Source organism: Convolutriloba macropyga, chromosome 3 (genome assembly GCF_964194025.1).
Source record: "Convolutriloba macropyga chromosome 3, txConMacr16.3, whole genome shotgun sequence".
Taxonomy (NCBI): Eukaryota; Metazoa; Xenacoelomorpha; order Acoela; family Convolutidae; genus Convolutriloba; species Convolutriloba macropyga.
Window position 1 is genome coordinate 71,898,575 of NC_134470.1, and position 14,227 is coordinate 71,912,801.

At 32.3% G+C, this 14,227-nt stretch overlaps 1 protein-coding gene across 2 annotated transcripts in view; it reads left to right on the forward strand.

Moving 5' to 3' along the window:
• LOC142337271 (uncharacterized) overlaps positions 1-1,870 on the forward strand; it is a 32,154-nt gene extending 30,284 nt beyond the window's left edge. For both annotated transcript variants that reach the window (XM_075386435.1, XM_075386436.1), the window contains one exon: positions 1,597-1,870. In XM_075386435.1, the coding sequence (XP_075242550.1) occupies positions 1,597-1,610 (14 nt within the window). In that variant the 3' untranslated portion in view covers positions 1,611-1,870. The remainder of the gene's footprint in view (positions 1-1,596) is intronic.
• Positions 1,871-14,227: the final 12,357 nt, after the last annotated feature.

Here is a 14,227-nt window from a genome sequence, read left to right on the forward strand (position 1 = left end):
TGTTTGTTTGTTTGTTTGTTTGTTTGTTTGTTTGTTTGTTTGTTTGTTTGTTTGTTTGTTTGTTTGTTTGTTTGTTTGTTTGTTTGTTTGTTTGTTTGTTTGTTTGTTTGTTTGTTTGTTTGTTTGTTTGTTTGTTTGTTTGTTTGTTTGTTTGTTTGTTTGTTTGTTTGTTTGTTTGTTTGTTTGTTTGTTTGTTTGTTTGTTTGTTTGTTTGTTTGTTTGTTTGTTTGTTTGTTTGTTTGTTTGTTTGTTTGTTTGTTTGTTTGTTTGTTTGTTTGTTTGTTTGTTTGTTTGTTTGTTTGTTTGTTTGTTTGTTTGTTTGTTTGTTTGTTTGTTTGTTTGTTTGTTTGTTTGTTTGTTTGTTTGTTTGTTTGTTTGTTTGTTTGTTTGTTTGTTTGTTTGTTTGTTTGTTTGTTTGTTTGTTTGTTTGTTTGTCTGTTTGCTTCTTGTGCACTTAGATGTTTTGATGTTTATTTTTTTCTTCAGTTCAGTAACCCCGACACCTTTTCGGTGCCCCATTTCTTGTGCATTTAGATGTTCGTTTATATGTTTGTCTTTTTTTCTTCAGCGCGATAAACCCCGCCCTTGTTTGTGACCCCTTGGTCTTAGCTCCTTAGAGTCTTTTTTTCTTCAGTGGGTAGGTCAGGTTCGCTCCTTCTGGAGCCCAACAATGCACCGACTCTAGTCATCAAGTGACGCTCAAGCTAAAACTAGATTTCCGGACGCCTATTTTGAAAGGGCCTTGCAAGAATTCGTCGCTTATCTTGCAAGACCCTCGCAAAAAACAGACGCTTATCTTGCAAGAATCTTACAAGTTCGACGCTTATCTTGCAAGATTCTTGCATATTCGACGGCTATCTTGCAATATATTGCAAGAACCTTACAAGATCTTGCAAGATGGTGCGCAATCTTACAAGACTCTTGCAAGATTCTTGCAAGATAGCCGTCGGTATTAGACTAGGGTAGTTGCTAGATAACTACTTGACGAATTAAACTTGTTCTCACGTGCGACATTGACTTCTATATATGTTTTTACCGACACTTCATGAAATACCAAGCTTTTTATTGTTTATAGTTAATTCTATAAAACTTTCATTTGACATACAAGTTTGATGTATATTATACTAATAGAAATAAATTGTTACCATTATCAATTAAATCAACATACTGTACTCTATGTATCAGATCCTCGAAGAAAACAAAACTCATTTCAAACATACAACTGTTGTCCAAGACAATCACTGACGGAAGCCTCGTGACAAACCATGAAAAATTAATTATAAACACATGGTTGAATTGTTGCCATTTTTATTTTCTGCAGTTCGCTTTTGAGCAGGTCCACCAAAACCCAGAGCTGATCTGATTCAGCCTGTTTTCCTAGTTTTCTATCTCTTGAAAAGGAAAATTTTTTGCAAAATCTCTTGCCAAATCTTGCAAGCGATGTAATGATATAGTGAAAACTTATCATTATAACAGCAATTATTGCTGCATAAACTTTATATTTCTTTTAGCAAGAATTCTTAGCATACAGTTATGGTTAAGAGATCGTCACATGGTTTAATTATTAAGTGGAACAAAATCAATGTTGTTGTTTAGGCTCCGATGCGTAATGGGCGGCTGTGCAGTTAAATTGATGGAACAGATGAAGATATCTAAGAAGCTGAAAGCTACCCGCTACAAACTAACCTAACAAAAGACCAAATGTATCCTATTTGTACATGAATTTTCTACCATTTGTCATGTGAAAAGTAGAAATTGTTGGCTGCGGGAATCCTTTACCGATGATTTAGAAGAAAATTGATAAATCCTTAAAGCTCCAACATTTTGTTCACGTTTTCATTACCTATGGGAGAGTTCACACTTTTAACTATTTTTCCCACACGAAAAAGTTAATAATAAGTTCAATTCTTACATAATTTTAGCGTTTTTGGCTCATTTCTCACAAAAAATGCACTGAAAGGGCGCTAACATCTCAACTTGGGAAAAAGTTTTGCGCAAACTAAAAAGATACAACACAACTTATTGAGTAGCCTGATTTCTGCTTGACTTTAATTTGATTGTTTTGTAAATAATAGCAAGAAATAATGGCTGAAAAGATAGAAAAATGCAGAATTTTTTAAATTTGCACTGAATTACTTTGTTTAAGTTTTGGGAATTTTTCGTGTAATTTTCAATTTATTTTTAGATCAAGTTTTCAACAAAATCTTCTCTGCGCTCGGTGCTGCGCTTACGCGTTAAATTGAACACAGAAAACTTGTATTTTGAAGCTGCTGACACCAAGAAACACTAGCAAAACTTTTTTTCTAGTTATTTATTATTTTGCGGTTTTGCATGTTTCTGGAAACTTTGTGTATTTTTAATTTTTTCATATTTGTTAAGTCTTTTGCTCATTTAAAAGATTTGTTAACGATGACGGTGATACTCAAGACAATGCTCCAAAAAGTACTTACACTTTGAACTTTTTTATGATTGTTTTTCCGTGTATGTCTGTTTGACTGGCACTCTTAAATTAGCCTGCTGGTCAGTTATACTGGCAATAACTCAATTCTTTGGATTGTTTTCAATCAATTCTTTAGATTGTATTTCAGGACCTGCTATGTTTAATTGTTTCCTGTACTCTCCTTTGGATCTTTTGTATTCAAATAAACTTGATTGTTATCAACCATTGGCTTAATTTTTCGATATTTATGTCAAAATATTTATTCGAAAGTTTAGCGCTTGTTGAATTGTATCGTAAAGAACAGTTCTGTATTTGAGCCAGAAAAAGAGACAATTGTGGGCTTTCGCAACTCGCTTGTTTCTGCCGCATCATTTACCTCAACTCTTAGAATTATATCACAGCGGGTGCAACTTTGAAATACCTAGCCTTTTTTGGCAAAAAACTTTTTATCAAAGGCTTTTTGAGGTCAGAGAAATAGCTTACACGATGATATTTTTAGTTTTGCTGTTATTTTCAACAACGCTTCAATTGTAAGGTCTATGGCTTGACAACCAAACTTGTCTTGTGAACTGTATCAATAAACCTCCACGGTAACAACATACTATCTTATATATAGCGCTTTCAAAAATTTACTACTGACTATTAGTGAAGATTTTTGTTTTAATGTTGTTTTTATGGGGTCCTCTCTATACCTTAAATCTTGCCCTCGATCATAATTTGGCTACCTAGTATTACGATTAGTTTTACAGAACACTGAATTAACCTATCTAAATGTTTTTTGTCTCCATTTCACATTCGCACTGAAATCATTGGCAATGAAATCATCGATGTGCTGTTATATTTTCTCTGGAAAAAAAAAGGTTTTTTCATAAGACAATTGCAAATTTCTTGTAAAATATGTAAGATAAACGTCCTAAGCAGCATCTTGCAAGATAACCGTCGGATTTGAACTAGTATTAACTGATTATAACAAAACAATAGATTTTTCTTGGTTCCTTACCTACATTCTTTGTTGGCATAGTTTTGATCTGAGTCATATAATCAGTTCAAAAGTGCAGCTTCATTATTAAATTGTAGCTCACTTCTTAATTTTAATAATGCCCATAAACGCTGAATCAAATGTTTTCTGTCCATCTCTAACAGTTTTCGCGGATATAATAATAAATAATAAATTCGTTCGAGTGTGTTATAATCAATACATCACGTACGTCAATTAGGCTAGGCCTGTTTTCAGACGCCGTACAATGTCGGATGCTGTTCATGCAATGAGCTAATATCTAGCATTGTCTTCTCTCTTTCTTGTTCTGATATAACATGGGTATCTTGTTTTGTATCTTAGCACTATTAAACTTGCTTTGAATGAGCCAAGTACTTTTTTGGGGTCTTGTCTTGGTTTACGGACAGTTGAATGATATTCCTTTACGGAAATTATGCAATATTATTACAAGAACAATTAGGTTGAGGAGTTATTTGCATTAATGACCGTGAAGTCGCATGCGTTTAAAAGTTTCAGTGCAATCCTGTTTAACTTTTTATATTTCTTTTTTGAGTGATATCATAGATTTTTGCTTCAATCAAAGGCTCGGGAGTGTGATTGAACCTTAATAATTACTTTTCATAAGCAAAAAAAATTTGGAGCTTTTCTAACCCTCAAGATGGCCTTTGTCTGACACTAACTCTGCAATTATTTACGTGATGACGACCACAGCTTGCGAACAGTACGTGACCAATGTCCAAAATTTTCAAAAAATGTTGTTTTATTTCAATCGAGTGACTGAATTCTGTCCCCCGTTTTCACTATATGCGTATCATTTTTTACAAAGGAATATAGTTACGCAAAACATGGAAAAAAGTGTTTATATGTGAAAAAGGCTCACCTTCTATTTTTCACACATAGACGTAGATCATTGCCGTAACTTTGAACAAGCATTTAGCCTAAAAATTTATTGCACGAATTTTATTGCAATTAGTGAAGACTGGAATCATGTGACTTATAACGTGGAGACTACTGACGAACGATTGTCTCAAGTTCTCACTCTAGCCCCAAAAACACGCTTCCTGAATAGTGAGTGCATAAATATATTCCTTTTTGAAGAAAATTTGAAGCAAATTAGCCTAATGAAAATGGTTTTCACATAGAGTTACAATTCTAATCTTGAAACATGGGTCGTACACGTGCCCAACGAAATCGATGTGCTTGTATACCTATTATTTGATCATTGGTCACGTAAGAAGCATGTCCTCAGCTGCATTGATTGTAAGATTATATAATTTTTTCAGTTGTCATGTGCGATAGCATGTGTTTCATATCCTAGCTTTTGTCAGCAAAAGAATGGTCGAACAGGTTGAGTAAAAATGTTGGAGAAGCGCTGCTTCTCCCATTTTTTAGGTTAGACCTTGACTGGAAAAAAAAACAAAAAAAAAAGAGAAAAAACTTGGACATCAAATTTTTTTTCAATTTTTTCCTCCTGATTTTTCGTAAATCCAATTTATAAATGCACTCTTGTATATTTTTCATTGCTCCTGATCATAAGCATGCCAGATGCGAGCATAAATCCAACAATTGATTCAGCAAAATTGATTATAGTTCAACCATTGCATACTTGGAAACTTTGTAGCTCCGGACAGATATTCTAACTCAGTACAAAAAAAACTCAGCACTTTTGAACAAAAGAATAATCATGAAAGCAGCAGTGTAATAAAGTTACCGGTAATTTTATGCTTAACTTTAGGCAGTCGTTGTATTGAAAAACTTGTTACTAAACGACAAGCATATTGCAGACAATTTATACCGCAGACGATTTGTTTTTATTAAACTGGTATTAAGAGTAGTGGTCAATGTGTACATTTCAGATTACAAAAGGCTCTTAAAACTGACTTTTAATACACTAAAAATGAATGGCGTTGTGCGTTTTTCCTTTCTTTTAATGCCTTGTGCGTGTGTTTCTTGATATCTTATGCCTAACTACAATATGTTTGTGTATGGTAAGTTTTTTTTCTTTGATACAAGAACAGCAGTTGGTTTGCTGAAACATTTGAAAACCTTAGTTTTGAAAGCAGTTGACTTGTCAGCTTGTTTGATGAACACATTTAAAGTTCGCTTTATGTCAAACATCTGGTTTAAGTTGTGCCATATGCCACCAAAATTATCTCGAAATTTTTGTAAAAAAATATCGAAAGGAACTTTCGATTTTCCAATAGCGCTCACTTGAGTTGTCACATGTCCTGTATTTTTTCTCACACCGTTTTTTGTGTTTGAGATTACTTGGCAAATCGTGTGTTGACAACTACGTGTGCATTTCAATATTTTTTAGATACATTTTCGGAATGTTCATTGCTAATTTTTGTATCGCTTACATCAGATTTCGTATACTTTTTCATGTAAAACGATGATATCTTGTGTGTGCAGGCACGTGCGTTTTATTCGATATCACATAACATTTTGTCTATGGACCAAGAAAACATGTTTTAGGTCCCACTGAGTTACATGGAAATTCAGCCAGTCTGTAATTATGTCAATTGTCAATTTTTACACAAAAACGGAATATTGACATACAGTTTTATCTGCGTTATCACACAAAAAAATAGATTGTGTTACAAACTTTTTTCAAGCCACAGATCTGCATAAAAATTGTTTTGTATTCAAATATTTTAGCAAACAAATTGCTTTTCTGTTTCAAAAATAAAAAACTTCCCCAGTCAACTTCACATTGTGAAATGCATTGTAATAAAAAGTGTGAAAAAACTACAATAACAGTTATTAATATCAAATACTTCCATTGTTCTAAAGAAAGTAATTTGAAATGCATAATTCTGCAAATATGATGAAACTAAATGAACAGTTTGAGATGTTCGCTATATGTATTTGTCTTGCTCGAAGAAAACTCAATGAAAATAGTCATAGCAGACTGAATTTATGATGTACTTTAAAAAAAACATCTGATATGTACTTTGTTTCAAATTATCTCTCACGCCTAACTAAGGTATCTTTTTGAAAGCTTCTCCGTTATAGTATTCATCAGAGCTTGACAGGAACGAATTTGCCAGTACCATGCAAGATAACCGTTCGTCTTGCAAGATCTTGCAAGATAGCCATCATCTTTAAACATCTTGGAAGCAAGATAACCATCTGTTGTCGACTGGCGTTATCATCCGCAAACAAGTTTTAATTAGATCTATATGTTGTATTACAGAAAATCATATATTTCCTGAGTTTGGGTTGTCTCTGGCATTACACTTTTGTAAAAATTCTGATATAACTATCTGACCAAGTCATTTTAGTGTATTGATGCGTAACCAGAGTTAGATCTATTGTTAATCAGAATTAAATGACTTGCAAGGTTCCATAGTTAAACGGAGGCTCTCTCTCTCTCTCTCTCTCTCTCTCTCTCTCTCTCTCTCTCTCTCTCTCTCTCTCTCTCTCTCTCTCTCTCTCTCTCTCTCTCTCTCTCTCTCTCTCTCTCTTTCTCGAGGAAGTTGAAATTACTCATTATAAAGTACTTATGTTTCTCTACTCTTTTGTCACGTTAGATGGCACGTCAAACGAAGTTCTTTTTTTTTAAAAAAAAAAACAATTTTTTGCTTGCATCATGTGAAATTACAGGACAAAATTAATGCACTCTTTGAACCACCATTCGGTTCAAGCAATATCGAAAAACTGACTTGTTCATAACATAAATTGTTTAACTGAAACGCTCAGAGCGTATCAATTGAAGCTAATAACTTCATAAATATGTCTGACCCTGAAAGATTTCGTTTATGTGAAATCTGTTCTTCGCGAAAACCTGTACGAATTTTGGGATTCAAGTTCCACATATTCAATTACCTGAAAAACTAACGCTTCTAAAATACAAAAATGCTGAGGAATTTTAGCTCCGTTTGTTTCCAAGAAATTGGCGAAAAGAGCTTGACTATAATCTATTTAAAATTATTGTTCAGTTTGTTAAATGTCAGAAATTGAATATCATACGCAATCAAAATATTTCTATGTTGCACATATAACCCTTAAATGCAATAGATCGAGCAGAATTTGTGTATCGTGCGGTTCTTAAACGGCATCAATGATGGATCTTACAATTATGTCTTCAGTTTATTCACTAATAAGTCACACAAAATTAATTTTTGTAACCAAAATTCCCTTTAAACTGTATGCAGTATTTTTCTTTTCACGGCTTTGATTAGGAGTTAAAACTGAAGGGCAAAAATTTAAGGATAGATTCATGGTAAATTTTTTCAGTATAGAAACTACCACCATAAGAGTTATATATATGATTCTCTTCTCACAATCCCAGTCCACTACATACTCTAGTTTAGTAATGTCTCGTTTATATTCAATAATTAATTGAAACTTTTATCAGACGCAATCAACCTTCTCCCCAGGTAAAGGAAAACGTTAAACTCAACAAAAAATATGCTTTTCAAAACCGAACGAAAAATGTGAGATATAAGATGAAATCAGTTTCAAATAAGATACTCCCAACTGATATTAACACAAATACCACACACTAATTACAGTTAAGGAAATTTTGCCTTAAAAAACATCCTAACTCACCTTAACTGTTAAGGTAGATTTGCTTTTCCTCAACTCACCTTAGGTAACCCTAACTTTACCTGTTCTTTACCAAAAAAGTTAAGGCCTCACTACCTTATAAAAATCTTAAATTCTTCTCCAACTTGCTTTAAAATTACCTTAAAAAATTTCCTTAGCATTACCTTAAAAATTCCCTTAACTTCTCCTTAACTAAACCTGGAATTTACCTTAAAATTAGGGTAAGTTAGGGTAAACAATAAAAGTGAGTTAGAGTAAAGATAGGATAAATTTACCGCCACAGTTACGGTAATTATTAAAGGTAATTTCAAGGGAAATTAGGGTAAAATTAACGTATTTGTTAAGGTAGTGAGGCCTTAACTTTTCAGGTAAAATTCAAGTAAAATGGAGGTAAAAACGGCTGGAATTAAGTCAAGCAGAGATAACTTCAGGTAGAATACAGGCAGGGCAATTCCACCTGAACCGGTTAATGTATAAAAATTTAAGGAAAAATTAACTTAAAGGGGCAAAACTTAAGGTAAAAAGGTTAAAACTTTTGGATCAAGCCTTTTAAATTGTGTAGTTCATCGAAGCGGAGTATTGGAGGCTTGTTTATGATTGTTTTACAGTACTAATATTTTTGTGGTAATTTTACAGCAGAACGTAAAGTAAGAAAGTTAAAGTAATTTAAGGTAATTTTACCTTAACAGAGTTAACGTAAACATTTACCTTAACTCAAGTTAAGATAAAATTAAGGTAAACTTTACCTTAACTTCACCTTATGAACGGTTTACCTTAACTGCGTTAAGGTAAAAATACCTTAACCTTATTTAGTGTGCACGTGAAAATAAATATAAAGAAAAAGCCAAAAAAGAAACTCGTCAAGTCTACTGAATTCAAAAAAAAACTGCTTCGATGCATCGGTCTAACTTACCTGTACCTGACGGGACAAAAAATAAGTTTTTTTTCAACAATGATAAGCTTGTATACTAAACATGTCTATTAAAGGTCATGAAAACAATCACAAGGTACCCATTGCTTTTACAATTTCAGCCGATAATATTCTATCGTCTTGATTAAAATTTTTGATATTATTGGCACTAGTGAAGGAAACTATTTCAAGAAATGAAAGAGCAACAAAGCTATCGAAATTACGCATCTAAACGTTATCAGAGAAAAACTTTTTAATTTTGAAACTAAAAAAATATTTTCATTAAATAGAAAAATCAAAACAATCCACTGAGTCCTATCAGAGATACAACATGAGCTATAGATGACTGTGAGTTTTCAATTTTGTCTTAACTGACATTCATAATTTATGCATGGAAAAAATTGAGAATTTCAGAAAAATATAATTATTGCCGGACTGCGTGAGCACCTTTACACGATGAAGGCAGCAAAACTAACGGTATTTCTAATCAACATAAGTATAAATTACAACGTCGACACAAATTGTTTATTGGAGTCCACTTTTTAATCTGATTCCATTTAGCTTAAAATAAAAAGGCATAGCAACACGCCGATAAAATAAGCACAAACAAACAAAATTTGCTTTTTTCTGTTTTTTTCCGCTTAGTTTAGTTTCTCTAATAATACACGAATACTTGCAGTAAGTTCTTAACCTAAAAAACAGCTTAAAAAGGTTTTATAAACGTTGTTTCCTAATTTAACACGTTACAGATTTACAAAAATCAAAAAACACTCTGAAAATTCAAAGATGAATAAAAATGTAATTAATCTGTCAAAGAACGCCAGAATGTCTGTCAAATAATTCAAGGCGGCAACAAATTTTTGTTCAAATTTCGATCATCTGATGCGTTCCAGTTAAAATAAATTTAATCTGAAATGTGGTATCTTTTTCAGGTAGACCAGAGTTACCCAAAAAAAAATTCAAAAGAAACATTCACCTAACCGTTAAAAGTTGAAGTGATTTTTAAATAGAGAACTATGAACTATTTGAAAACGGAGAGATATATGTGTACTTATAAGTGGCATATCAGTCGCGGTCTGTTCCAAATTGATCCAAATTTAACAGCCACCTAGTTGAATAGACCTAATGCAAACTTTAACATCGGGTATTATTTCAATCGGCTCCTAAATGCCTGCCGACAAAGATGAAACAGTTGGAATATTTCTAGTAATAAAACATTAGGTCTGTTACAATGGATCATTCCATTTAAAAAACTCTCTAAAATAGCCACTGCACGCTTAGGTTTTTCTGTATTTGTGATTAATTGGAAGAAGTACTTGAATAATTTGATCTCGATCAATTGTTTTAAACCAGTCAAACTAGTACCAATTTTTTGACGACTTCATACTAGAACGACGAGACGCATATAAAACGTGTTCTTAAAAAAATAGAAATGCTGAGTGAAAATAAATCTAAAGCAGAGTGCACTGCAAATGACTAATAACCAGGTCGAAGACAATCACGAGTAGTGTAGTGATCAGAAATAAATGTTGTATGATTTCATTTTTTATGTTACTCTCTCTCTCTCTCTCTCTCTCTTTCTCGAGCAGTTGAAATTACTCATTATAAAGTACTTATGTTTCTCTACTCTTTTGTCACGTTAGATGGCACGTCAAACGAAGTTCTTTTTTTTAAAAAAAAATTTTTTTTGCTTGCATTATGTGAAATTACTGGACAAAATTAATGCACTCTTTGAACCACCATTCGGTTCAATCAATATCAAAAAACTGACTTGTTCATAACATAAATCGTTTAACTGAAACGCTCAGAGCGTATCAATTGAAGCTAATAACTTCATAAATATGTCTGACCCTGAAAGATTTCGTTTATGTGAAATCTGTTCTTCGCGAAAACCTGTACGAATTTTGGGATTCAAGTTCCTTATATTCAATTACCTGAAAAACTAACGCCTCTAATATACAAAAATGCTGAGGAATTTTAGCTCCGTTTGTTTCCAAGAATTTGGCGAAAAGAGCTTGACTTTAATCTATTTAAAATTATTGTTCAGTTTGTTAAATGTCAGAAATTGAATATCAAACGCAAACAAAATATTTCTATGTTACACGTATAACCCTTAAATGCAATAGATCGAGCAGAATTTGTGTATCGTGCGGTTCTTAAACGGCATCAATGATGGATCTTACAATTATGTCTTCAGTTTATTCACTATTAAGTCACACAAAATTATTTTTTGTAACGAAAATTCTCTTTAAACTGTATGCAGTATTTTTCTTTTCACGGCTTTGATTAGGAGTTAAAACTGAAGGGCAAAAATTTAAGGATAGATTCATGATAAATTTTTTCAGTATAGAAACTACCACCATAAGAGTTATATATATGATTCTCTTCTCACAATCCCAGTCCACTACATACTCTAGTTTAGTAATGTCTCGTTTATATTCAATAATTAATTGAAGTTTTTATCAGACGCAATCAACCTTCTCCCCAGGTAAAGGAAAACGTTAAACTCAACAAAAAATATGCTTTTCAAAACCGAACGAAAAATGAGAGATATAAGATGAAATCAGTTTCAAATAAGATACTCCCAACTGATATTAACACAAATACCACACACTAATTACAGTTAAGGAAATTTTGCCTTAAAAAACATCCTAACTCACCTTAACTGTTAAGGTAGATTTGCTTTTCCTCAACTCACCTTGGGTAACCCTAACTTTACCTGTTCTTTACCAAAAAAGTTAAGGCCTCACTACCTTATAAAAATCTTAAATTCTTCTCCAACTTGCTTTAAAATTACCTTAAAAAATTTCCTTAGCATTACCTTAAAAATTCCCTTAACTTCTCCTTAACTAAACCTGGAATTTACCTTAAAATTAGGGTAAGTTAGGGTAAACAATAAAAGTGAGTTAGAGTAAAGATAGGATAAATTTACCGCCACAGTTACGGTAATTATTAAAGGTAATTTCAAGGGAAATTAGGGTAAAATTAACGTATTTGTTAAGGTAGTGAGGCCTTAACTTTTCAGGTAAAATTCAAGTAAAATGGAGGTAAAAACGGCTGGAATTAAGTCAAGCAGAGATAACTTCAGGTAGAATACAGGCAGGGCAATTCCACCTGAACCGGTTAATGTATAAAAATTTAAGGAAAAATTAACTTAAAGGGGCAAAACTTAAGGTAAAAAGGTTAAAATTTTTGGATCAAGCCTTTTAAATCGTGTAATTCATCGAAGCGGAGTATTGGAGGCTTGTTTATGATTGTTTTACAGTACTAATATTTTTGTGGTAATTTTACAGCAGAACGTAAAATAAGAAAGTTAAAGTAATTTAAGGTAATTTTACCTTAACAGAGTTAACGTAAACTTTTACCTTAACTCAAGTTAAGATAAAATTAAGGTAAACTTTACCTTAACTTTACCTTATAAACGGTTTACCTTAACTGCGTTAAGGTAAAAATACCTTAACTTTATTTAGTGTGCACGTGAAAATAAATATAAAGAAAAAGCCAAAAAAGAAACTCGTCAATTTCAGCCGATAATATTCTATCGTCTTGATTAAAATTTTTGATATTATTGGCGCTAGTGAAGGAAACTATTTCAAGAAATGAAAGAGCAACAAAGCTATCGAAATTACGCATCTAAACTTTATCAGAGAAAAACTTTTTAATTTTGAAACTAAAAAAATATTTTCATTAAATAGAAAAATCAAAACAATCCACTGAGTCCTATCAAAGATACAACATGAGCTATAGATGACTGTGAGTTTTCAATATTGTCTCAACTGACATTCATAATTTATGCATGGAAAAAATTGAGAATTTCAGAAAAATATAATTATTGCCGGACTGCGTGAGCACGTTTACACGATGAAGGCAGCAAACCTAACGGTATTTCTAATCAATTTAAGTATAAATTACAACGTCGACACAAATTGTTTATTGGAGTCCACTTTTCAATCTGATTCCATTTAGCTTAAAATAAAAAGGCATAGCAACACGCCGATAAAATAAGCACAAACAAATAAAATTTGCTTTTTTCTGTTTTGTCCGCTGAGTTTAGTTTCTCTAATAATACACGAATGCTTGCAGTTAGTTCTTAACCTAAAAAACAGCTCAAAAAATTTTATAAACATTGTTTCCTAATTGGGCCTAATATAACACGTTACAGATTTTCAAAAATCAAACACTCTGAAAACTTAAAGATGAATAAAAATGTAATTAATCTGTCAAAGAACGCCAGAATGTCTGTCAAATAATTCAAGGCGGCAACAAATTTTTGTTCAAATTTCGATCATCTGATGCGTTCCAGTTAAAATAAAATTAATCTGAAACGTGGTATCTTTTTTCAGGTAGAACAGAGTTACCCAAAAAAAAATTCAAAAGAAACATTCACCTAACCGTTAAAAGTTGAAGTGATTTTTAAATAGAGAACTATGAAATATTTGAAAACGGAGAGATATATGTGTACTTATAAGTGGCATATCAGTCGCGGTCTGTTCCAAATTGATCCAAATTTAACAGCCACCTAGTTGAATAGACCTAATGCAAACTTTAACATCGGGTATTATTTCAATCGGCTCCTAAATGCCTGCAAAGGCCCTCAATAATTTAATCACATACATCGCTAGCGATTTGGACTTCAAGGATGCATTGTGATAGATTATTTGTGACAAAGATGAAACAGTTGGAATATTTCTAGTAATAAAATATTAGGTCTGTTACAATGGATCATCCCATTTAAAAAAACTCCCTAAAATAGCCACTGCACGCTTAGGCTTTTCTGTATTTGTGATTAATTGGAAGAAGTACTTGAATGATTTGATCTCGATCAATTGTTTTAAACCAGTCAAACTAGTACCAATTTTTTGACGACTTCATACTAGAACGACGAGACGCATATAAAACGTATTCTTAAAAAAATAGGAATGCTGAGTGGAAATAAATCTAAAGCAGAGTGCACTGCAAATGACTAATAACCAGGTCCAAGACAATCACGAGTAGTGTAGTGATCAGAAATAAATGTTGTATGATTTCATTGTTTATGTTACAAACAGCTACATTTTTCATAACATAAATATCCAAAGTCTGACATATAAGTGTTTTTGCAGGATAGCTCAAAAAATTTTTGCTGTGAACCTGAATTATCAAGTATGGAATTTTTCACGATTAGGGTCTTGGGATTCTTAAGCCTGTTATAATTTTTGGACGAGACGAGATAAACCTCTGTTTTCACTTTCAATTTTCTTTTACTGAAATAATAAATTTAAATTTAGAACCAAACTTCTGAAATTAAAACGTTTCCTGCAAGTGAAATAGAGCATTTTTTTTTAATCAG